This window comes from Neodiprion lecontei, chromosome 3 (assembly GCF_021901455.1).
Source record: "Neodiprion lecontei isolate iyNeoLeco1 chromosome 3, iyNeoLeco1.1, whole genome shotgun sequence".
NCBI lineage: Eukaryota > Metazoa > Arthropoda > Insecta > Hymenoptera > Diprionidae > Neodiprion > Neodiprion lecontei.
In genome coordinates this window covers 27,863,265-27,886,789 of record NC_060262.1, presented here as the reverse complement: position 1 = coordinate 27,886,789, position 23,525 = coordinate 27,863,265, and the positions used below count along the sequence as shown (strand labels likewise).

Genomic DNA, 23,525 nt, shown 5'->3' with positions numbered 1-23,525 from the left:
TGAAGAACTGACCTATCCCACATGATTCCGTCAATCCTGAAGCATACGAGGCATTATAAATGTAAAAATGTAAACAATTTAGAAAAGCAGCACGTGTCACGGCAATGCTTCCGATAGAGTTTTATCAATTTCTTTGGCCAGACACGTAGGTACATACCTATATAATTACACACTTGTGACGTACAGTACTGTGTCAAGTGCCACACGGCAGATATTGATTCCAGTGCATTCTAAATCAAACGGGAGCGTACCGCTATCCAGGCAAGCTTGCAAGTAACAAATATCTAGTACGAGTGTCAAGCGCGAGTAGAATTGACATAATACGATGGGTTTTTACCGCTGTAAGAACTATAATCTCGGTAACACATTTTCGAATATTTTCCGAAATTATCTTATAACGAGGTAGCGCTGTTGATGTGAAATATAATTCCAACGTATCGACGTAAAAGTTACCCAATTGGCATGACTTCTCGTTTTCCAGCACCTTTTGCCCAAACAATTATCCATGCCCCGGTACCGTCATATGACGTCGTGGTTTCATTGGTCTCAATAACAAGCCGAGTGTACGTACTAAACTTGCCCAAGCTAATAACGTGTTTGCTTGTAACTTACCTCTGGGTGAGGAACGGCACATACGTTGTTCAAACATTCATTAGCTTTTTGTGAGCATACATTTAACTGTTTGCTGACGGCCTGGCGTGAAATGATGCCATATGTCTATTCACACGGATCGTACAACTTTTCAGATATATCTTATAATCCTCGCTTTGAATTTGCCCAATCACAATCATATTATCGATTTTGCAAAAACAAAATCCCCGCACAACCCGAGTCGTAAAAGATAAGACGATGTAGACAGATCCCCGCGTATCTGTAATAATACTCCAAACTGATCTTTATCGTTTATTAGCCGACCTTTAACCCATGACTAATAATAGTCTTCTTAGACCCCGAGCATAGTGTCGGGACAACTTCTCCGTTAGCCGATATTACGCTATACCTATAATGACATATCATTAGGTGAAAATATTTCCTCGAAGAGTTTTCGTGCCAATTGCGAAAAGTCGTTATAACGAAGTTACCGGAATCGAATAACGGGTTGATCTTCGAGAAAGAAAAAAGACTCTAAGAACGAGTGTTCGGATTTCTTTCCGACTGTTCTTTTGAGCTGGTTGGAGAATTTCGGTCGAGTTTCAAACTTGAGTCGAGAATTTTCGTTCAGAGTTTTTAAGCATTTGTCGGATACAACGAATTTCAATTGAGCAAACTTCCAGCGTCCGCCTGTCTTCTTTTAAGGTGTCGACTAACGTCGTTACTCTCGAACCTTGATTTTGGAAACAATTTCAGACGACCAAGGTCTGAAGAATTGAGGTCAGAGTATTTATGACAAATCTATATTTGATCAGTAAGTTCATCACCACCCACTTAATTGAAGGTAGTATAAGCTGAGTCATTTTTGCGATAAAATTGCTAAATGCGACTGCCCGTTTAAGAAAAACACCGTGATTCATTTTGCAAACGACGGTGAGCTATTAGTGCTGTGAAACTGATAACTTCGGGAAGAACAACAGCAAACGTGCTGTCAGGGGTTGATTGTCACTCGCGATAAACAATTTGAAGTTTTCCCAATTAAGTGCGAAAGAAGGATTATTAATATCCAGTGAAAAAACTCTTTCTCGCGTGATTGTTGGTCGCACAAATTTCATGAATATAACAATTTCACGGACTTTGGCAGTCAGAGTGTCTCGTACGTGCAATCGTCAATGCCAGTGCTATACGCCCAAAGGGGTGTCGGATTGTCCATTTTATTCGATCGTATCTCCAAACATCGCTTTCAGCTATAGTGTGTAATTGATTGACGTTTCGTACGCGGGGCAAGGTATAAATAAATTGAGCTGAAGGCTCATAGATTTTCACAATGTTTCAGTCGATTCGTTCTTTTTGTCAGTTTCTACTACGACTGGTGGTTAAGTCACACCAAGCGTACCAACGCCAGAAGCATTTGTATCCAGGTAATCGGGTGAAATTTAACTTGGGCAAGATTAATAATAGGCGTAGAGGCATACACAATGTGCAATACTGAAGAATTTATTGAAGAAACATTATTTACAAATACACTCGGGTTGGGATTAATAATCGAAACAACCGAGTGTGAAATAAATTTTCATTTCACTTGAAAACTTTCTTAATATACAGTTGAAATTATTCATGCACTTGAAACATTTATTTTACAAACATTGCAGGGTATTGCATAACGTTGGTGCAGAAATGACACGTCCAGTCAGTCCAAGCAGCTCGTGGTGAGTAAATAATCGTTTTCAACTTCCTCTTCACTCTTTTTTTTTCGTTATTTTGCCAACATTTCAAGTATTCATATGGTTATCACACGGATACTGTTGACCTATAATTTCTGAAGCGCAATAGTTCAGCACCGCGTGAAGCCCGATAAGTTCAATTTTTCTTTGTACGTGAAACGTATCTTAAATAATGATACGCGCATACATTCTGTTTACTGATCGGACTGGTATTAACTGTATAATTGGATGTGTTACGCAAACGAGCGTGCATGTATTAATAACCCAGCGCGGGTTTCTCGTGTTTTCCTCAACCGCTATCGACGCGGCTTATATCGACGTTAACGCAAATCTTTCATTAGGATACGTGCCATTTCTCTGGATTGAGCGACTTGACGCGGCATTGTTCTTCGGCTCACGAATAAACCAATGCTTAACCCGCCCTCTTTGACGGTCAACAATCGAATAATTCGCAGCTCTACGTATACGATTATCTTGACGACGACGAAACACCGTATATAATCATATTATAAAACTTTATTGCAGTCTAATTCCTCGAGTGATCTGCACTCACGGTGAATCAACGTCGCGACTTTAAAAGGGAACTCTGTGATATTCCAGGCGTTTGTTTATGCTAGGGTTAAAAATACAGGTTTTTATGCCGTCGCTAAACTTAAACATTATACATGTTATACTCCCTGCAGCCCTATACGTGTACATACAGCCTGCGAGTTCGCGGTGTTCGCTAATTTGATCGATATGAAAAAGTGGGAATGAAACAAAATAAAATGATACGGAAAACAGATGACGGAACTCTTCTAACGAGAACAGATTTCTCGTGATTTGGACGCAATTCGAACAGCTTCAACCGCTAACGTTTACTCAACCGACCGTTCGATTGATTTACGCACTATTGGTACTCCCATACATACGTAGACCAATGTTCACGTGAGTAGCTGGACACTTCTACATGCTTCGAATGCCACGTCAACCCGACCTTTGCCATCTTCAATTTATTCATCCAGTTGGCAAGACGTACAGAGCTTCTCAAAATCGGTCGTGCGACAATTTTCACGTATCTGGTTTCGTGTGTTACACTGTTTGCTTTCGTACGATAAACTTGAACCGCTGTTTTTAATCGCAGTTTCGTAAACCATTGAAAAAAATTTTAACCAAAAATCTGCCCGAACACACGCAGTTGCAAAAATTGCAACACGAGACGCTGAGTGTAAGTACAACGTACTTATTGACGCATTGAAAAGATCTGTCTAGGTGATGATCGGTGGAAAATCTAGTCGAAACCACGATGCTAGAAAATAACATGTGTCAGAAGGCATATCCAATATGACGTCACAGAAATCACGTGAATAGGTTACTTGAGGTTACTTATTTATTACCGTAAATTCTGTTTGCTGAAAATGCCAGTTTGTGCGGTCAAAAGTCGCAAAAATAATAATACAAACACTGTAGGACAAAATATAAAGCCTATACGAAATCACCTTGGATATGTTTTCTGATTGGTTCAACTAAAGCGTATGCGGATTGTTTCGCCTTATTTCTTTTCATCATGGTCAAAACGGATGGTCCCCACATCGTGTATATCATGTAATATTCATGTATACCGGTCTAATTTCTACTGGGTAAACGTTTGGTATCTGGATACACGCGGTACAGGCGCACTTCCTTTATCACGCGCTGTTACAGTCGCAGCCGATTAGTAAACGCGATACTGCGGCATCCCATCAAGCCGTCGAGAATTCGATAAATTTCCGACGCGCAATTCCATCTCCGAATACAATTTCTCGCTCTACGTTTTAACTCTTTGATAGTGAAAAGCAGGACTAATAATACGAGTGTAAACGTCGGACAAACATCTTTGTTCGATAAGAACACAGAACGCGATTATACCTTTTACTCCTTTGTGGCGTGGGCTTTTTTTATCGTAAGGTGTAGTATGATTATATATATATAATCCACATGACGTAGAACGCTCATCCCTTGACAGAACCTTTCTGTTAACTTGAACAAACTTTTTAGATAGTGCCATGGTGGAAAATGGCAATTTATTTTTTTCTCAAACACCCTAGCGCAGTACCTTACATGTGTCGAGAAAATTTCTGTAGTCCGGTGATAATATCGATTTGCGAACTGTGTCATGTATCCGGTGAGGTGATTTTTTCACTTGTGCCGGCAATTTCTTTTCTTTCCATTTGCGTCAGACGCGTGATCGACAAATGCGCCTTCGAAACCCAGCAGCGTTGATAAAGACTCCGGTGGCTCGTGTGTTTGTCCAGTTGCATACATCACAGGCTTAAAGTACATATTTCTTTACGTTGTAACAGCGTCGAGATCACCTTTGCTGCAATACCGTCCTCCTCCTTACAACTCGTGAAAATTTTTCCGCGTAAATTCAACGATTTACGATACTGTTGCATAATCCACGAGTAACCCTGCATTCACCTTGAGTCAATTGTCAAAGCAGTGTGACTGAAATAAAAAGAGAAACTCGACACCTGATGTTGTATTATAATGCTCCAATTTTTTCTTTCCATTTCCATCGTCAATACATGTCGTAGAATTCAAATAAATCCGAGCACACGGCATTTCACAACCGTTTAGAATCTTTCTGCTGCAAGAAAAATGCATGTTTCACTTATACGAAATGGAACGCACGTGGCTGAGGATGCAACGAAAGACGGTAAACCGTCCATAAGTATTCGTGTAACGGTTTCAATCTAATGAATATGCGAGTGATTTTCTTGGACGACAGAAATAGAAAGGAAATTTGAAATTTTCTAAACCATTCGATTATTCTAACCGATAACGAATTCGGATCGCGATCGCTTTATACGCGTGTCGTGAATTTGCTACCGTGCAGCGCAACGACAACCTGATACGATTCATCGGCGGTGTGTTTCAAATTTAGGATACTAATTGTACGCGTTGTAAACTTTCATTACAGACATGCAGTGAACCTGATACGGAGAAAAATGATATCGGCTTGAGCTCGCATCGTAATCGCAATCGCATCAGCTCGTAATCGCGGATCCCAGTAAACAATGCCTAATTACACACATCTTCGCTGTACACCTTTATCAACTATGTATATTGTTGTATACTCGTATTTTTTTATCTTTCACTTTGTCTCTAGCGAAGCACTTCGCGAACTTGTACGTGAGTTGTTCCACTCCAAGTCGACCTACGTCTTACTCTCAGCATCTGCGATTTTGTTTATTTATTTTCAAGTACGATGTAGAGAGTAAAAAACTAGCGTCTTTCATTGAGTCTTAGACTTTCGGGCCACGGATTTGATTTTTACTGCTCTCGAAAATACGACAACCTAATTTTCGTATGAACAGCTCTAATCGATTGACTCTAAATTTTACTTTTGAATTCTCTGTTAAAGATTGAAAATTTTGAGACCAAGACGGAAGTGAGCAAGCTTTTGGTTTAGAAGCTACAGGCGAAACGGATAATTAAAAAGTGATGAAAATCTAATTAAATGTACAAGTTTCAAAAATACAATTTCATATTTTATACTTCTTTTCTCACTTTTCAATTACTTGTTTCCCCTGGAGCTTTTAAGCTAACAGTGCAATAGTTAGAAAAATCGCTTTACGTATGAATTTGGATTTTTTAAATTTTTATTGAATTTGATTTTGCTCACTTTTTAATTACTTTTTTCCTTTAGCTTCTAAACCAAAACCATGCCCACTTCTATCTTGGTCTTGAAAATATCGTCTTTCAACAAAGAATTCATGAGAAAAATTTGAAGTCAATCGATCGGAGCTATGCACTCGAAAATTGGGGTCTCGTGTTTTTGGGAGAATTGAAAATCACACCAATCGTCCCAAAAATCTGAAACTCGGCGACAGGTTTTTTTTTTTTTTTTTATACTCTTTGCACCTAAAGAATAAATAAAATCTCCGACGACGAGGGTCACACGTAGGTGAGTTTTGTGCGGAATGCCTCATGTACAGAAACCATCTATGCATAAGTATAATCAGATTTGTCTGATAAGCTGCCGCGTGGGTACAATAGTCACGAAACAAACACGGGCTTCCCCCGGTTTTCTCACACGGTATAAAGCGGTGCTTTTTCTCAATGTCCAAACGTTGAAATTCAAAGCGCCAAGTAATTTCACGATGAAAATCCGCCGTTGTAGGAAAACTATAGACTCGCGATAACGAGGCTCAGCTGCCGGTTCGGAACGACCTAATCAGCGTGTGTGTGGGTAAATGCCATAGCATTATCCAGGACGTATAGGTACGTTTATACCATATCCGAATCGTATCTACACGTCACGCGTCGCGGTTGAAGTCGCTCCGCAGAAATGAGTTCAACAAGTGCTTTGATCGTGGGTCATTTTGCCTGTCGGATATAGTCGTGAAAAATTAATCTGACGGTACTGCTCGAAGGCATTGTGTTCGACACAGTGTACACTAGTGAAGGGTATCTATCATGGATCCGACGGTGACATTTTTGAAACACTATCGGTGCTTGAATAATTGGCAAGATCGGATCGCTTAGTGCCATCGCGTTGCGGTTCGAATTATTCTATAATGTATAACCTACCTACTCGGAGTATCGATTAGTAATTTACAACCTTCCCTGGTGCTCGGGGTGCGTAATTTTTTTTATTTTTTTTCTTCCTCTTCTTCTTCCTCTTTTTATACTCTTTTTACCCCCATTCGTCACAACTGACAGTGGATAGCGAGCTTTTTCTTTTCCGATTCCGATAATTTCACTGTCTGATTTCCCGCCATGGTTGGGTTAGTCTCGCCAATTATTATAGAGCGGTGAATATAATTTAGCTTTAAACTTTAGCGGGGGATCTAATTCCTTCTTCACCCGGCTCGTGACGTTATAACTCGACGTCGATGCCTCCGAGCGTCACACCGAAGTTTCGATCTTTCCGAAAATTAGTTTATCTTCTAGACGCGGAGCTGGGAACCCCTATTTTACGTGTCCATAAAGGTATGCCTACACAGCTTATCTGCCGTGTTCACGTGTTTCCTTGAGTAAAAATTTCGCTCCATTGATCCGACGATAGTTGGGATTAGTTTGATTTTTTTTTTTTAATCGTCACAGCGTTGAATATGAATTATTTCACGCATTCGGAGAGGCGCAATCGTTTGACTAGATACGATTTGATGCAATTATCAGAATTTTAGCTGGGTATGCGATGAAATTTAATAATTTATTGCAATATATATTTTTTTTTTTTAACAGTAGGAATATTAAAAGAAAAACAAGAACAGCTGTACTTTGTTATGAAGAGAAAAAATCACAACAGAGATGGAAATCCATGATGTATTCACAATTGGCTGTGACGGTAATTTTCTGCTATACCCGTTATGTGATGAAAATTGCAAATTCTTGTTCAGGATTTCGTTGATCATTTTTTCTCGTAAACGGTATGCAGAATATACGGATGAAGAATAGCTGTACTAAGAATAAGCTTTACACGCGGATAGCGAAGCAAAATGCAGGATGAGAACGTGATGAAAAATTACGGAGAGCGAAATGCGGAAGAAAATTGTTAATCTTCGGTGAATAACTTGGGAGATTGCGAACTCAGCTATAAAAGTTTAGTAACTCAGCGTAAAGTATTCTTTGTGTTCAATCGGTGTTTCCTTGTTTTTTATGTGCCCCAGAGTCGTCGATGTAATACGAGTTACAGCTTTCATTGTACGTTCGTAATTACGTACGTATGTATACCGCATACTTTCCGAATGGCGTCAGTAAATAATAACATTAAACACCCACCGTAATAATGATAATTAATATTTGCCGTTCACGGAGGCTTATCGTTCTTTATACAGGCGGAGCCACTTCCTCCCTGTATTTTCCCTCGATACTATTCTCTCCGGTCTGGGTTCCAACCATCTTTTCATGATAAGTTGTTCCTTCCGTGCTAAGATCGCCGTTTATCAAGCTGCTGACCGTTAATTACATGTGTATACGTACGCACTTATTACTACATCACAAAAGTCTCGCATTTACGAGATAAGAATTCCACTTTATTCGCGTTCACTCTGTAGTTTTAAGAAACGTTTCTTCTCTCTGGCATACATTCTCTCCTCTGCAGCGAACCTACAGTGTCCGGATAAACAATTCAGGCACAACAAATATGCAAAACGCCCCGTGAGCGAATGGAAAAATAAAAATCGCATTTATCTATACGAATATTTCTACGTCGATTACACACGGCTAGTTAATTAATCGGCTCATCTGCATTTACGACACGTTTCTTTTTTCACTCCGTAACTCGAATTTTCTGATTGATAAATGCAAAGTGTTTTGCACCGCATGCGCGCATGTAGGTTATTTGACAGTCGTCAGGAATCTGGATCTACGCGATTACTCATTCCATTCCGCAACAATGTTCCCAGCAAATTTCTGTTGGTAAGAAAATGGTAATTTATCAAAATGCTGTAGGGTGTCTCTCTAAAATTCAACACCAAATATAACAATTAATATATTTCCACCAATGCTCACACTTGACAGAATTTAATAACCTCGACTCTTTCACATCGAATTGCTAAAAATCGATTATAAAAAACTGACACCGACAATCGGCCCGAACAAATGAGTATTATTTTGACCTACCTATAAGTTTATCGAACGAATTACTCCGAGTGAGTCTTTGATGAAAAGATGAAAATAACCCTGCGTCAAAGAGCAGCGGTTTCTGGTCGCTAAATCGAGTGTAAATTTTCAATTAACCGGTAACTCGATAGCCTCGCGTATGACCAAGGCAGGCCATAAGGTTCGACACCTTTCAGGGTGGGGGTGGGAGGGAGGAATAACAGGGTCCGCGCACAGAGACTCGAAGTAAAGCCAGTTTACGAGTCGAGGGAGCATCGCAGGGCCGAGTTCCCGGTTTCCCACAGCCCGCTCTGAAACCAGCGAACGCCACTGACAATAAATGTATTTATATATATAGGCACGGCGTGTACGGTGAGCCCTGAGAGTGAAATGCGCAGGCGTTACTTCGGCCGGCGCCACAGCCAGTCGATGTTGGAATTCCGAAGTGCAAGCATCGATGTTGTTCCACACGTATTAATTTTATACAGCCATTTACAACCGTGAAACATACACACACACACACACACACACACCCACACGTTATTATTATTATTTTTGGTGTTGTTGTTGTTGTTGTTACTGTTATTATTATTATTATTACAACTACCATTATCGTTGCTGTTGTTATTATTGTAATAATAATTATTATTATCATTGTTGTTATTGTTATCGTTATTCACATGCCACGATTTTCTATAGCGACTCGATGCAACAACTAACACTGTTCCTACAACCGCAAATGTCGACTTTTACACAAGTCCGAATGTGAAAAAATTCTGCACCGATGCACAACTATCGCGAAAGGGGGAGGCTTCGATTTGAGGAATGACTTTTGAAAAGTGAATTACTCACAGACAGACACACACACACACACACACACGCAAACACTCGTACGATTCGAAACTTTTTCTACGTTACGATTTTACTTCAAGTATTGATCGACAATAATTTAGTCATAGATCAGAATCGTCCCTCGTTGGAAGAAACAATAATAATTGATGGGATTGGAGAATCGCGAAGGAAGAAAAGTGTCGTTTACTCGGACGCTTTGATCCGCAACGTCCGTTATAACCGGGGAATACCTACCTCATACCTCGTTACGGGGATCGGGAAGAATATTCGCCCGTTGTGTGGTATTCGAGCATGGAGAGTGAAAGACCCGTGAGACACCGTGACCCGAGGACCTAAACTTCACACCGTTATACGAATCGATTCCAGGAGTGTAGAGGGAACCTTTACCCGCCGCACACACGTTGCCAGGATTGTATCAGACAGTGCAGAATTATGTGACACCTTAGTGTTATTGTTATTTTTTCATCGTATCCTAACGATCCGACTCCGTAAATGACGAATAGAGGCTGACGCGTAATGGATTATACGAGGACTTTCTCACGGTGGGCCTAAAGAAATAGGATCTGTGTATACGTTATACATGTATCCGACCGAAGAACGTTGAGCCGTTTTCTTTTGACCGATATTGATCCTGATTTTATTTTTCTTGTTTAAAAATATTTTGCATCCTTCGCAGACGCAAACCGAATTCACGACAGATATATTCTTAACTCGTATAATCCGGAGATCTAACTTATCGCCGAATATCTAATCAACGAGATTAGTATCCGTGACTCGGTCAATCCCGAGCGCCGAAACGGCAACGATCGGTATTCTTCTCGCACCATGTTTAAGGACGAAAGTCGCAGAGGTAACGAGGAGCGACTGAACGGAATGATCGTTAACGGAGTGTCGAGGCAACGGACAGTGTAACGAGGAATAGTTAACGGAAAAGTGAAACCTCGAGTTCTGCTTTCTGTCGGAACTGTAACGGGCACGGCGTCGGTGATGAGGAAACCTCGTGATTCGTTTACCGTAGTCGAAGAGATTGACGTAACGCTCGACGTCGTTCGTCGGTGTGAATTCGTAACCAGCGGAATGTTGTACAACGTTGATGTAACGTTGACGGATTGATCGATTTATCCGTATCTATCAGTTCGGCGATAAACCGAATAAGTTCGTCAAGTTGATAGGCGAGGTATACATATAGCGCCCTGCTCTTTTGTCGATCGAAGATAAATCTCCCCGATTGTTGTGCCTGAGAACTGCCCGTGGAACAGCAATCGCGTTGTCAATTCTGTGCCGGTGTTGAAAAGAGGCTTCCACGTTTTCGCCCTGCGTGGTGGACAGGTTATAATTAACGTGGTGGAATTATATTGTGCCGGACTGTTGCGAAAAAGGAGGTCATCTTTCTCTTGTGTCGGGTGAATAACGCGGCACCGCTGACTTTTGGACAACCTTTAAGAAACTGGGAAACAGCTCCGGTGACATATTATAAACGTCCTGGCAAATGTTATACTCGGCGAAAATTAGAGGCGATGGTATACCGCTTCTCTCGTGCGAATCGATGACGGACAGTTGATGCATCGAGAATGTTAACGGTCGGGTCTCTGTGACGATGAACATGGATTGGCCACCTCGGCTGTTCAGGTAGCCAAGAGAAATCGGCGCTGGAACGAGGATAGTCATCCGATCGAGAAATCCTGATTTCCAACTATATTCTAAACTGATTGTGAGCAAAATTAAAGTACATATCTTCCCCAAGCCCGTAGAAACATTCTTATACTCGTCGCTTGGAGACAAATCATTTTTGGCAATCGTTCATCCCGTGGACCAATCAGAAGTTGCATATCACAAACGGACCGAAGATCGTATTTGTTTTGAAAAACATCTCACCCAACCATTCGCCAACGGACATCTCGTCGAGCCAGTGACTTCGCGACCAGATGAATGAACGTTGTTTTGGCAAGAAAGTGTCGTCGAATGATATTTCGTGCAAGAACGTGAATCGGTCAACAATTTGAGAAATGTAATTCTCCAAAGGGAGGAAAAGTCGAGGACAGAACTTTTAACCTCCAGGAGACCGTATCGGTCAGGATGGGTTGCGGACAGAGTAAAATCGGCAACATCTATCCGAAAAATAAAAAGAACAAAACCAGCTCGAAGAAAAATGGTGAGTGCTTAAATATTTTTCCCTTCCCTGTTTACCGTACGCGTATCGTCGTGTATGCAGACGTGTGTAAATAAATGACTGTCGAAATATCGACGTATTCCATGGCAAACTGTGTAACACAAGATACATACCACATAAAGTGGCGTTGTCTAGGCGAACGATCTGAGGGGATAATTTCGCGTGCCTGTTATAAGATTCACATCGCAGATATGACAGACAGATTCGATATATCGTTCCCTCCATTCCGCGTATCTGTCGTGTTATCTGCAACCGAAATCTACGGATTTTGAATTTACCGGCAGACGTGATACAACCGTGGCATGTTAGCCATGCCATGAATAGTTTCTCTCGGATGACGATAAGTATAATACTTCAGGGTGCAAAAGTCGGTGTTGTTATTCCTACGAATAGCAACACATGCATATTGCGTTCAAAGTCTGGCGTATGATAAAAGCCGCGTGAATAATAATGTCGTTATAATAACTCCGGTCTGTATAAACGGCAATGGCGCAGAGATAATATCGAGACCTTTTACGAAAAGTTGCATGTCTCCGTTAATGCAACAAGGATTTCTTGAAGATTTCAGCGTTGTGCGATAGTCGAAACGACCAATGCGTCGGTTGTACATTTTAGAGTATACAGTCAAAGAATGATGAAACGTCGCAATATAGAAGTAGTTTCGGTTCGACAAACATACCCACTCTAGTTTTGAACCGTGCTACTTTTCGTAAGAGGCGTCGGACACGTGTGTGAAATTTTGACGATGATTTTCGAAACGGTTCTTCCACGGAAACGTTTAAAAGGGGCTGGTTGAAATTAATTTGGTCAACTTAGAAATACTCCGATTTAAGAAATATTTTCGATTTTACACAGAATTTTCTTCTTTCGATCTCTCTCTCTCTCTCTTTTGTTTTACGACACAGGCTTCCTTCCTGAATATTTGATGGCCTGCACGACAATTGAATCGGTCATACGGACCATTGATGAACTCTGAACGTTACGACAATCGGGTCACTGACAAAAAAATTTGTCTATATGTATATACTTCTTCGTTTCTACGTAGTCAGTTATTGACGATCAATGAACTGAAGTGAGATTCATCAATCCCGTTGCTTTGTTCATGTACTAGTTTTTTTTTTTTTCATCTTCTTGTTCGTTGGACTGAAAAATGGATTAAAACAACCACGGACCCCTTAAATTCTCTCCCTTTCCACAGAGAAAAGTGGACGAAATTTTCGCCACAACACACGTTTTTAATTAAACCCCGAATAGCTCTTTTTATGGTTACTTGCCTCGCTTTACGAGAGTGATTATTATAACGTTACAGCACAGGCAATATCAAATAGATAATCGTTAACTCTTAGGCTCATTGATTGAAGAAATACACTCGCCGCGCCGGTTTCAGCGCAGTGGCATCATTACACCCGTATAGGACTTATATTATATTATATGTACAAGTAGTCGTTACGTTAGTTGCGTGACACGTGGATAAGCGTCGAACCGTGGGATATACATACATGGGTTGTTGGTTTTAAAATGGTCATTTTTACGACGCATTTAGATATAGCAACAATTATAATATCTACGTGATTCATTCTCACCGCTTATGCGAAACCCTGGAATTATATGCAGATGCTGCAACTGGGAAATGTTAATACGCGCGATGCCTTGTGGGATACAACGGTCAAAGTTCACCCTCGAGTTCTCTACGAGTCTTCTTTACGAACGAGCATAATGCTTTCGACGGAGTTAAATTTAACTAATTTTTAGCGTATGTGCCGGCTGATAGAGTAAACAAGAGATTCGTATCTCGTTTCAGCCACTTATGTATCCGTCACGTTACGGCGTTTTGCGATTATGAAAACTCTACCGACCAACCCTCGTATCGCATATTTATACTATACGGCCATTTTGGTTATATTTGTCCACCGATATAGAAATAATGACATATGGTTGTGCGCATCGGACTTGACGCGAATGAATGATGGTTTCGAATTTCTTTCACATATTGGGTTTTACTCGTCAATTCTGGCTTCAGCCGTTACAGCCGTATAACCCTCGTTGAACAATCCGGCGATCTCATCGGAAGTGTTGATACTTATTTATTTATTTTTCTCCTTAATTGTAACAGAAACTTGCAAAGCTTGCGGATAATTAAACGCAAAGGTCAACCGATGCGGTTGCATAACGCGGTATTCAAAAATTTACCATAATGACCGGCCTTTTTGTAATTAATCAATTATACACTGAGAGAAAATTTTAGTTCCGGCTACCACTCGGTCCTTAACTATTTTCAATTTTTACCACAGTCGAAAAATATAGTTCCTGGTACAAAATGAAAATTAGTTTTCCAGCTGTTACCGGAAACTCTAGTATCCGTTACTATTCTTTCTCGTTACGAACACTGTTACTATATTTTCTTGTAACTGTTGCGAAAATTGAATGCTTGTGCAACAATAAATTCATGTTAAAGCCTAAAGTTAACTAAAAAAGTAGAGTAAACTTCACAAACTGATTTTGCGTTGCAATAACCGAAAAAGGATCGAGGATAGCGCAAAATGGTTACGTGTACCTCGTTTTTCGTAATTCCAACAATATTCAAACAGTTTTTTTTAACGATACCTGTTTTGCTAAATTTTTCTAGTCACTGTAACATGTGTAATTTTTCTCAGTGTATCTGCGCGGATTTGGATTGTAAAAGAGCGGGTGGTTTTTTATAAGAACGCGCTCTGAATTTTTAACCGCACTTCTGAGCTGACCATTCGTATTTTCAAAGATTGTAAAATATGCGTGTAAAAATTTGTGTAAAACTATTTTGACTACTAGGTTTTTGATAATTGTTTGACTTTTTAATGATTATAAGAGACGCGCGAAAAACTTCTCCGATCACTGCTGCACTATTTCCAATAAAAAATTTCTTCAACCAATCCGAAATACTAAAATCACCTGTGCCACACGCCTCTTCGCCCTTCCAGTTTTCCAAAACACTGCCAAATTCTTTGTTTGATCAATTAACTAAAGTCAGGACGTACCGATCTTTCGAACCGTCAACAACTATCTGACTAACCGTCACATATGTCTCAACTATCTAATAATTCTCAACGATCTAATAATCTTATAACCAATCAAAAATCTATTCGAAACTCTAATCAAACTTCGATCAATACATAATTCAACAGACAAAATCTTATCTAACCAAGTGAAATTTTAATCATATCTATCAAACACAAGCTGCGAATATATAGTTATAGTTTTGCAATCTCGGTTAATTAATTAATTTCAAGAAAAAATCATCCTCGTTCCATTCAAAATGCATCGCGGGACAAAGCGTACAGAATAGCAAAACTTCACTAATAAATGGATCGACAAACGAATTGCCGCAATAATTACGGTATCATTACGATTAGAATGTGATAACACACAGTGTTCAAACAAGTATGCTTACACAAAATAGTAATTTTCTGCACCGTACGTTATAATATGATTCTGTTTAAATACATGCTTTTCTAGCATTGCAACTACGCGTGATTGCGTTTCAGTGCGATAACTGCAGTGATGTTAGTTACGTCTCGTAAGAAAGAATACGATACTTTCTCTTCCAATCACCGAAACAAATACCGATGAATATAAACAGCAAGTTTAGAATTTCGCAAATCGCCGTTGACTGAAGAATTCCATATAATAATTTCGATCTGGGTCATTGTCATTCGCTTTATCGACAAATTTCACAAGTGACAACAACTTCATTGCGTATCGCATATGGTTGGAAAAAAAAAATTTACATAGAAGGGAAAAAATGTGAGGAAGAAGATGCGGAGACGAACTCTGTCTTACTTACGTAAAAACATCCAGATGGGAAAACGGACGTGGCGGATGCGCATCGCGGGGAAATGGAACAGGTGCAGTGCAGACGGGTGTTAAAAATTTTGTGGTATTTTCCACCGAGAAGTTCTTCCATATCGTACACATGCTTAACACCTTTTTTAATTTTTTTACCACAATAAAAAAAATATATTATTGTTTTGGGTACAAAATGGAAATAAGTTTTGTAGCTGTAACTAAAAAAATCTTCTATGCGTTAATATTGTTTTTTATAACGGTCACTCGTACTATATATTTTCTTGTAAATGTTGCGATAATTCGATGTTGGTGTAGCAATAAATTGATCCTGAGAACATATTTAACTAACAAACCGCAGGAAACTGAAGCTGTTATAACCAGATGGTTCCGCTATTAACAGCTATAATCACGTAATGAAGCAATTATACTTTCATCACATTTTCTTGAGGATTCAAACATTTATCATGTAACGATACCCATCTTGGTCGAATTTCCTACGTATCAAATATAATCAAATGAAGTTGTTCTCGCAGTCAGTGATGTTATATCGCGAATGAATTGTCATATAGGTATAATACCGTTTGCCTGCAGCGTTTGATTTCTAGCTTGACAATTTGCGTTCTAACGCGAAGGTTGAATCTTTGCGTTATACTTGTGCGAGATTCGCCTCACGGCTATAATGCTACAAAACTCTTGATCCATTCTAGAATGACTCGCACTTCCTTCTCTCTCGCTCTCTCTCTCTCTCTATCTATCTTTTCATCTCTGTGTCTTGAAACCCGGAATAACTCACCTCGACATCTGTACCGCGGTGTCGCATTATACTTTGATTTGGTGCGAATTTTTGCACGTACGACAATCGCGTTGTGCACACAAGTCCAGTAAAATAAATCAATGTGCCTAACGTTCGCCTTCTATTTAACGAGCCCACCGCTTCCTATATTCCGATCAAGAGTGATCTTCGCTTCCCGGTGCAAAATGTTTGCGCGCGTTTTTTTTCTCTTCTTCTTTCAAACGTAACGAGACCTCGTATTACTTCGAATCTCTCCTTACAAGGCTTCGCCTCGATTCGAGCCTCTTCCTCACTTCGATGTCTGCTTGGTTAGACCGAAGGTCATGAAAGAGGATTCTTTTAACAATTGGAGATTGTTCACTCTACCTGACAGTTCATAAAGTTATACAAGACGAAAATTTGCGAAAAAACTCTACATCCGTCTCTTGTGTTTCCTACATGGGTCCAGGAATTCCATTAAAGAATTGTTAAAGACTTGAAAATGTTGGTTGAACCATGTTTTTCTTCAACTTCGCAAACCTGTTTTTAAATTTGCACATTTGCATCCAGGCGATACACTCGTATATCATGAATTCGCATGTGCGTCATTTCGCGCATTTCCTCCGGTCGCGAGTCGTACGTAACGTCGTAATTTCAGGGCTATCGCATGTCTGGAAGAGAGCGGAAAGTCAGTGGAAAGTCTCGCAGTCACTCGTAAGGCAATTTGATCAAGAAACGGGAAATAAGATAACGTTGTCCGTTTAATGACGACTCAATTATTATAATGTGGTATTTTGCCGTCACACCGATCCCAAAGTTTTACGAATCATTGCTTACAATCGTCCGTGGATTTTTTTTCGATCAACAAATATTATTAGAAAATAAGATGCGGCGGGGGGGGGGGCTTTCACTTCGGAAGTTTGACGAAGCAAGTAGAATTCTATGATTGTATGAAACAGTATGCGACTGATATCCATAAGATTCGAATGTATATGAAAAGTCAGGTCAATCGAAAACTGAAATTTCAGTCAACGATAAATGTCCAACGTCAGTTCTGTTAGTTGATTTTGAAGCAACAAAATTTGTCATCGTACGCCAGCATTTGTGACTACTGTAATTTCGGGAAAAGCCGATCTTTAACGACGTATGGACAAATTCGAATAACTGATACTTATTCTTGTTTCGAAAAATTAGCATCTGCGTATCGTGTTTGCTTATTGTAAGTATATACGTACACAGGTACAAAAATATACGTGTATACAGTACTGCGAGAAAAAGCGAACGGACATTCCGATGAATAAATTAAATTCCACGATAAGATACGTGGCTGTAGGAATATGGATAGTTGAAACCAGTTTTACGTCGTCGAACTCTGCAGTACTGTGAATCCGCCGGTAATACACGCCTCTTTCTATCGCCCAATGATTTTGCAATTATTTCTTTTTTTTTCTGCAGGGAAATACTGCAGGAAGTACTACAATGCTGCAATAGGACGATGCAGTTTGTACTTCCCCGTACGATTCGAACCATATATATTAGGGTGGTTCTTATATGGGGTCAGAAATAAAAATTCATCATGGAGCCCATTAGATCGGTTCCAAACGGTAAAAAGAAAAATTCCGTAATTTTTTTAGACTTCTATTTCATTCTCCTATAGTCTCCCTGTTTAAGCGAAAAGTTTCAAACTATTCAAAACTATGCTCATTCGCTATATTTTGTACTAAATTTTATTTCAAAGTTATTCGCAGGCAAAAAAATTCATATTCCCGTATGTTCAGTGAGCTTCGTCTTCTTGTCAATGAATAAAAATATCGTTTTGTTAATCAAACGTAATCTGAAGTAAAAAAAAAAAAAAAAATGAAACCAAACACTAGCATTCGTTTAGTCGGCACTTTGATGGAAAACCCACGTGTCAACACTACGTCATGTCACAGTCGATGATATGCAAATACCGAGGTTATTTTTTTACCTAATCTGATCATTTGACATCTTGAAAAAAAATCTAATTAATGTATCTCACGTTTCTCATGGAATACCCCATTTATGATTTTAATTTTTCACTGAAAAGAAAATGAATCCTACTGAACATTCCAGAATATGGATACGAAATGAAAATCTAAAAAAATTGTGGAATTTATTTTTCTCCATTTGGAACCGATTTGACACGTTTCATCGTGTATTTTTTTTCTTATTTCAACTCCATATAAGGACCACCCTAATACATATATATATATATATATATATATACACACACAATACATTTATCTATATATACATATATATTTACGTACACATGCGACGCCAACGACTATTCCTGAAGAGAAAGCGATTCCATTATTTTTAAGGATTTTCGCCACCCACGCGAATCTTGTAACAACAAATCTACTGGATTTAGGTCGTCTTCCTCGGTTTCTCACAACAATCTATAATCGTCGCTTCAACGTGCTCTAAGGAAAATCGTTGATAATTTGACAGATGTGTATACACACCTATGTATAAATGAGCACGCCTACAAGTTGTCTGTTACGTTTTTATCTCTCAACCCCGCTACTACAACGATCGCTCAGAAGCCGCAATAGGACACGTTTCATCGTTCAAGTCGTAGGCTCGGATCGGTGGAAAAGGGAACTGCAGAGCAGCTGAGGTGAAGGTCGCGTAAAAAGCAGCGCGAGCTTCCCGCCCGCGATATTCCGTTGACGTTTCGTTCAGTTCTTAGATACACCCTTTATTTTTCCCCTGTTTTTCGTTCCACTTATCTCCAGCTGCGTTCCGTTCTCTCCCAGCAATTAATCCGGGGAACAATTAAACAATCTCACCTACACGCCGAGACTGTTAAAAGAGAGAAAGAGCGGCGCTCGGTTGGCGTTCTTTCGTGGAATCAGAATAAATCTGACGAGGAACTACGACGCGATGTGTTTACCCGCGTACAGTATACGAGTCGAGTTAACCGCGCAAATAAACCCACTATACCAATCATTGTTTATGGCTGTTACACTCGGAGGACTTGAAGCTCGAAGCTTGCTCAAAGCATATCACAGTGGCCAGAAGGTGGTTTATCAGTCAAAAGTCGATACTGTTTTTATCAATTTCACCGCGTGGTTTTCATCGCGAAATTTCAGTAAACCATGACAAAGAGAATATACTCGCTATTTTGAAAAGCCAACTTCTTTCAAAGTCGTTCTAAAATTGAGAAACAATAATTTCTTCTCTAACGATCCTTTACCTCAACGTTACCAACTTCAGCCTCATCGTCGGTAGACTATTATCCACGAAGTAACCGAAACAGTTTTTTTTTCATTAATATTGGATTACATACCGTCATTCCTTGATATTAATCGATCTCTGTGTAACGTATTTAAAATTGAATATTCAACGATGCCCGTAAGATAAGAAAAAAAACAACGTATTCCCGCAAATTTGTAGAATGAAATCGAACGAATCCACGAGATCTCCGTCGTTCACGATCAAACAATGATCGTTATTTACGGTCATCTCGTGTTAAAATAATAAAAAAAAAAATCGTTCCTGGCCTCGGAAGTCGAAGGAAGAACGAAGCGAATGCCCGATAAATCTCGAGTTTGGCTGGCGCCGCGCTACGCGATGCTACGTGATGCTGTCCCCGTATAACCCGAATTGTTTACGCAGCTCTGCCCACTACCGATTTCATTTGCCGGTTCGCCGGATTGTCGCTGCCTGAGCTGGCTACAGAAACTCGTTCCTCAGTCGCAAGAGCGCAGTCACAGCGTGTGCATCGATCCGCTTCGCGATAAGTGCGTAAATATACCAAGTACTTCTTTATGCATCACTCGTTGAATCGACGAAACATAGTTTTAACAACTCGTGCTGCTGGTGCCGCCGGTGGTGTGTAACTTGTTGTTTGTCGCACTAAACTTTCTCGACAATTTACAAATCCTCATCGTTTCACGCGTTAATGTATATACGTGTATGTGTGTTGTGTATATACACAAACGTATCTATTACATTGCACCCTTCGTATCTGGACGTTATCTCGCTGAAACAAGTTTAATTTCATTTACGAACGTCAATTTAAAACAATCAGAAATATCTTGTTGTAACTCGATCGATACTCGGGAACGACGCACTTTTACCGTCTGAAAATATCGTTCGTTTCGGACGTTGAGGAACTTGACGTGCTGTGTTACAGTGCTTCACGGTGATAATATACTGTATATATAAAATAAAATTGACAGAAGTGTCGAAGGTGTTTAAAAACCGAAGAAGTAACATGTGGCTTAAGGTTTTGAGGCAGAATTTATCCCAGCTGGCGCGCAGGGCCAAAGGTAACGTTGATCCTTTGATTTATGATCCATCAGGAATGGTTTCAGGATCGAGAAAGAAAAATACCGACGAGAAAAGAAATGAAAATGAGAAGAACGCGATGCTCGAGTAAATTAGGTGTATCGTATGAATTGTTATAAACGTGCGCGACGTAGCTTTGTCGTATATTTGGTAGGCTTGTTACGTAACACGGTGTTTGTAGTTGAACAAAATTTTTTATTTTACACCTCTCTTCCCTTTCTCTTTGAAACTCGGTCCTCGACAATTTCGAGTGGTTTCAGGTTGGTAGGTCTGCATGTGTATAAACGCGAATGAACACCCCGCGTATCAGCAGGACGCGTTTCTCTCTGTATCATCCAACTTCGCGTCGCAGCCGCGCGTCTTTTCTTGGGAATATTTACGCTCAAACACGCCTCGGGCAATTATTACGCAACTCCGAGCATCGCGTGTCGTTTTATAAAGATAGATTTTCCTTTAAATTAGTGGTAATTGTTATTATATTTATTTATTATCCTCAGTCGAGGAAGTAACGGAAAGATGTGTGGACTGCGAAAGCTACCATCCGTACCTAAATTCAGGTCGTAGTAGCGTCGCTGAACCGACCTCAAAATTGTTATTACGATTATAAATCGGGCTGAAGTTTGTAACGTTAGCGTGCTGTTGCATATTTGGGACAAGTCGTTATCTTGCAACATTCGGATGATACCTGAAAAGGTTTTGTAAATTCAACTTTTTTAGTTGTTCCAAAGATACAAAATAGATATTTTGGTTTGGACGTTTCGATACGTTAACCTTACTAACTTCAACCTCGTGGTTATAATATCTGACTCGAAATATATCGCGTCACACTTCCAAATCCATCCCCCCCCCCCTCGTTCATTCTTTATTTTTGATCCTCACGATCATCGCCTAATCTTTTTATAAATACACACCGATTTGCAAATCTCTCAAGATTATATTATTCCCTCTGCCAGGCTCGAATGGAAACTGCTTCGATCGCCTTTGAACAAATAAACGGCTATGCGAGACCGGTGCTTCGGTTATTTAGACGGTCTGTGAGAATTTTTTTTTCTCGTATTTAGGTGAAAGTCGAGGTTTTTAAAGGTGTACGATCAACTGTTCGAACGATTCTCAATACCGCGAGATTCGCGGCCAACGGTTTTTCTGTTTTCAAATTACACACTCTTAATGCACCCAACAGATGCTCCTAGCTGCTCTCCCCCTTCTTGTATATATATAATATATATACTATTTACTCTGCAGCTGCTTCTCGACTACGCAATTTCCCCTCAGCTCGTTTCTTCTTGTGGGGTGAAAAATTTTCAACGGTACAACTGCACATATCCATAGAAAAATTGGCGCTAATTATGTTGTTGTGTCTTCTTTTTTCATTTCCTTTTTCTTTTTCACACCGTTTACACGAAATACATGATGTAGGAACTACATTATCATCTCACTCACACGATTGAACCGCTTTATTTGCACACGGATCTCTTATGCGCATATCGCTTCTAGCTGTGTAATAACTGGAAGCTATATATAAGTTCGAGTTTCAATATTTGTTCAAAATTATTGTACATTCGACTCGTGAAATTGCGCGCGATATACGTACATACATACATATATGTATATTGTTTAAATAAATGCTGTCTGGTGAGCGTGGAGAAGGTTGAATTTGAATTATTTCCAAACAATTTATTCGTTTCGGTAAACTTTCTAAGGCCGATATTTTCGTAATTAACTGAAATTTCGAAAACTTGTGACACATTCAGAAAATTTCTAATAATAGATGAATAGTGTTATTGGAAAGGGAAAAATATTTTCTTAGAAAGCAATCAAATCGTAACTCGTTCTATACCGTTGTAATTATATTATAATTATTATAGATTGAGAGATATTTGTGTATGCACGAAAATTAATGAACGTTGAATTTGTGAAGTGAAAAAATAGATATTCCTGCTCGTACTTCTATCTCTTTCCCTCTTTCGCCACACGCGTTATATTATTGTACCCTGTACAGGTTGCAACAATAAATATACACAACATAATTCCTTACGCGCGTTCATTTTGAAATTGGAAAACAAACTGTACGAATACAGGAATTTATGCCTTATATGCAGATCGAGTTAACTTCGTATTATCCATTTACGTAGTGTGGCAGTTTATCGCACACATCATTTACCGCGTACAGCTTGTTTCCATACCGTTTATAGAAACTCTGGCGATAAGTGAAAGAAGAATATAGTATAACTGAAAAAGAGAAAAAGAAAGGAACTGCGATGCATTTCACAACAACAGCAACTTTGCCTTCAACCATTGCAGAGGGAGTGGAAATTTATAAAATACGACCTTGTTAATTGTTTGTTATGCCCTAGTTATAAAAATTCTAAAATTCCGATACAATAACGAAGTCTTCGAATCAAAATAGCTATAGTTATCATTACCATGACGAATTTCTTGTAATATACTGTGTATAAAGGATGCCATGTGTATAAATATATCTGCGGCGGAATTGGGCTTTCGTTGACGATAATTCCAAATCGGAGACACGGAACTCGAAGCACGTGCGAAACCGCGATCATTTCGTCGCACGTGACGCAAATTCACTCATCATATGTACATTGTTATACCTTCTCCGCTTCTTGCGCTTCTGTCATGTTTTCTCTCTCTATTCCAAACAGATCCGATATCGTTCTTTAACTCGGTCCCATTTCAAGTATACAAA

At 39.6% G+C, this 23,525-nt stretch overlaps 1 protein-coding gene across 4 annotated transcripts in view; it reads left to right on the top strand.

Annotated features, from left to right (window-relative positions):
* Positions 1-9,213: 9,213 nt before the first annotated feature.
* The window catches only part of LOC107218043, a 37,518-nt gene continuing 23,206 nt past the window's right edge, over positions 9,214-23,525 (top strand). Inside the window, exons 1-2 of one of the 4 annotated variants that reach the window (XM_046735021.1) lie at positions 9,214-9,356; positions 9,839-11,889. In XM_046735021.1, the coding sequence (XP_046590977.1) occupies positions 11,814-11,889 (76 nt within the window). In that variant the 5' untranslated portion in view covers positions 9,214-9,356; positions 9,839-11,813. Of the gene's footprint in view, positions 9,357-9,501; positions 11,890-20,231; positions 20,803-23,525 lie in introns of those variants that run through there. The other 3 variants (XM_046735022.1, XM_046735020.1, XM_015655786.2) reach the window with 3 other exon arrangements.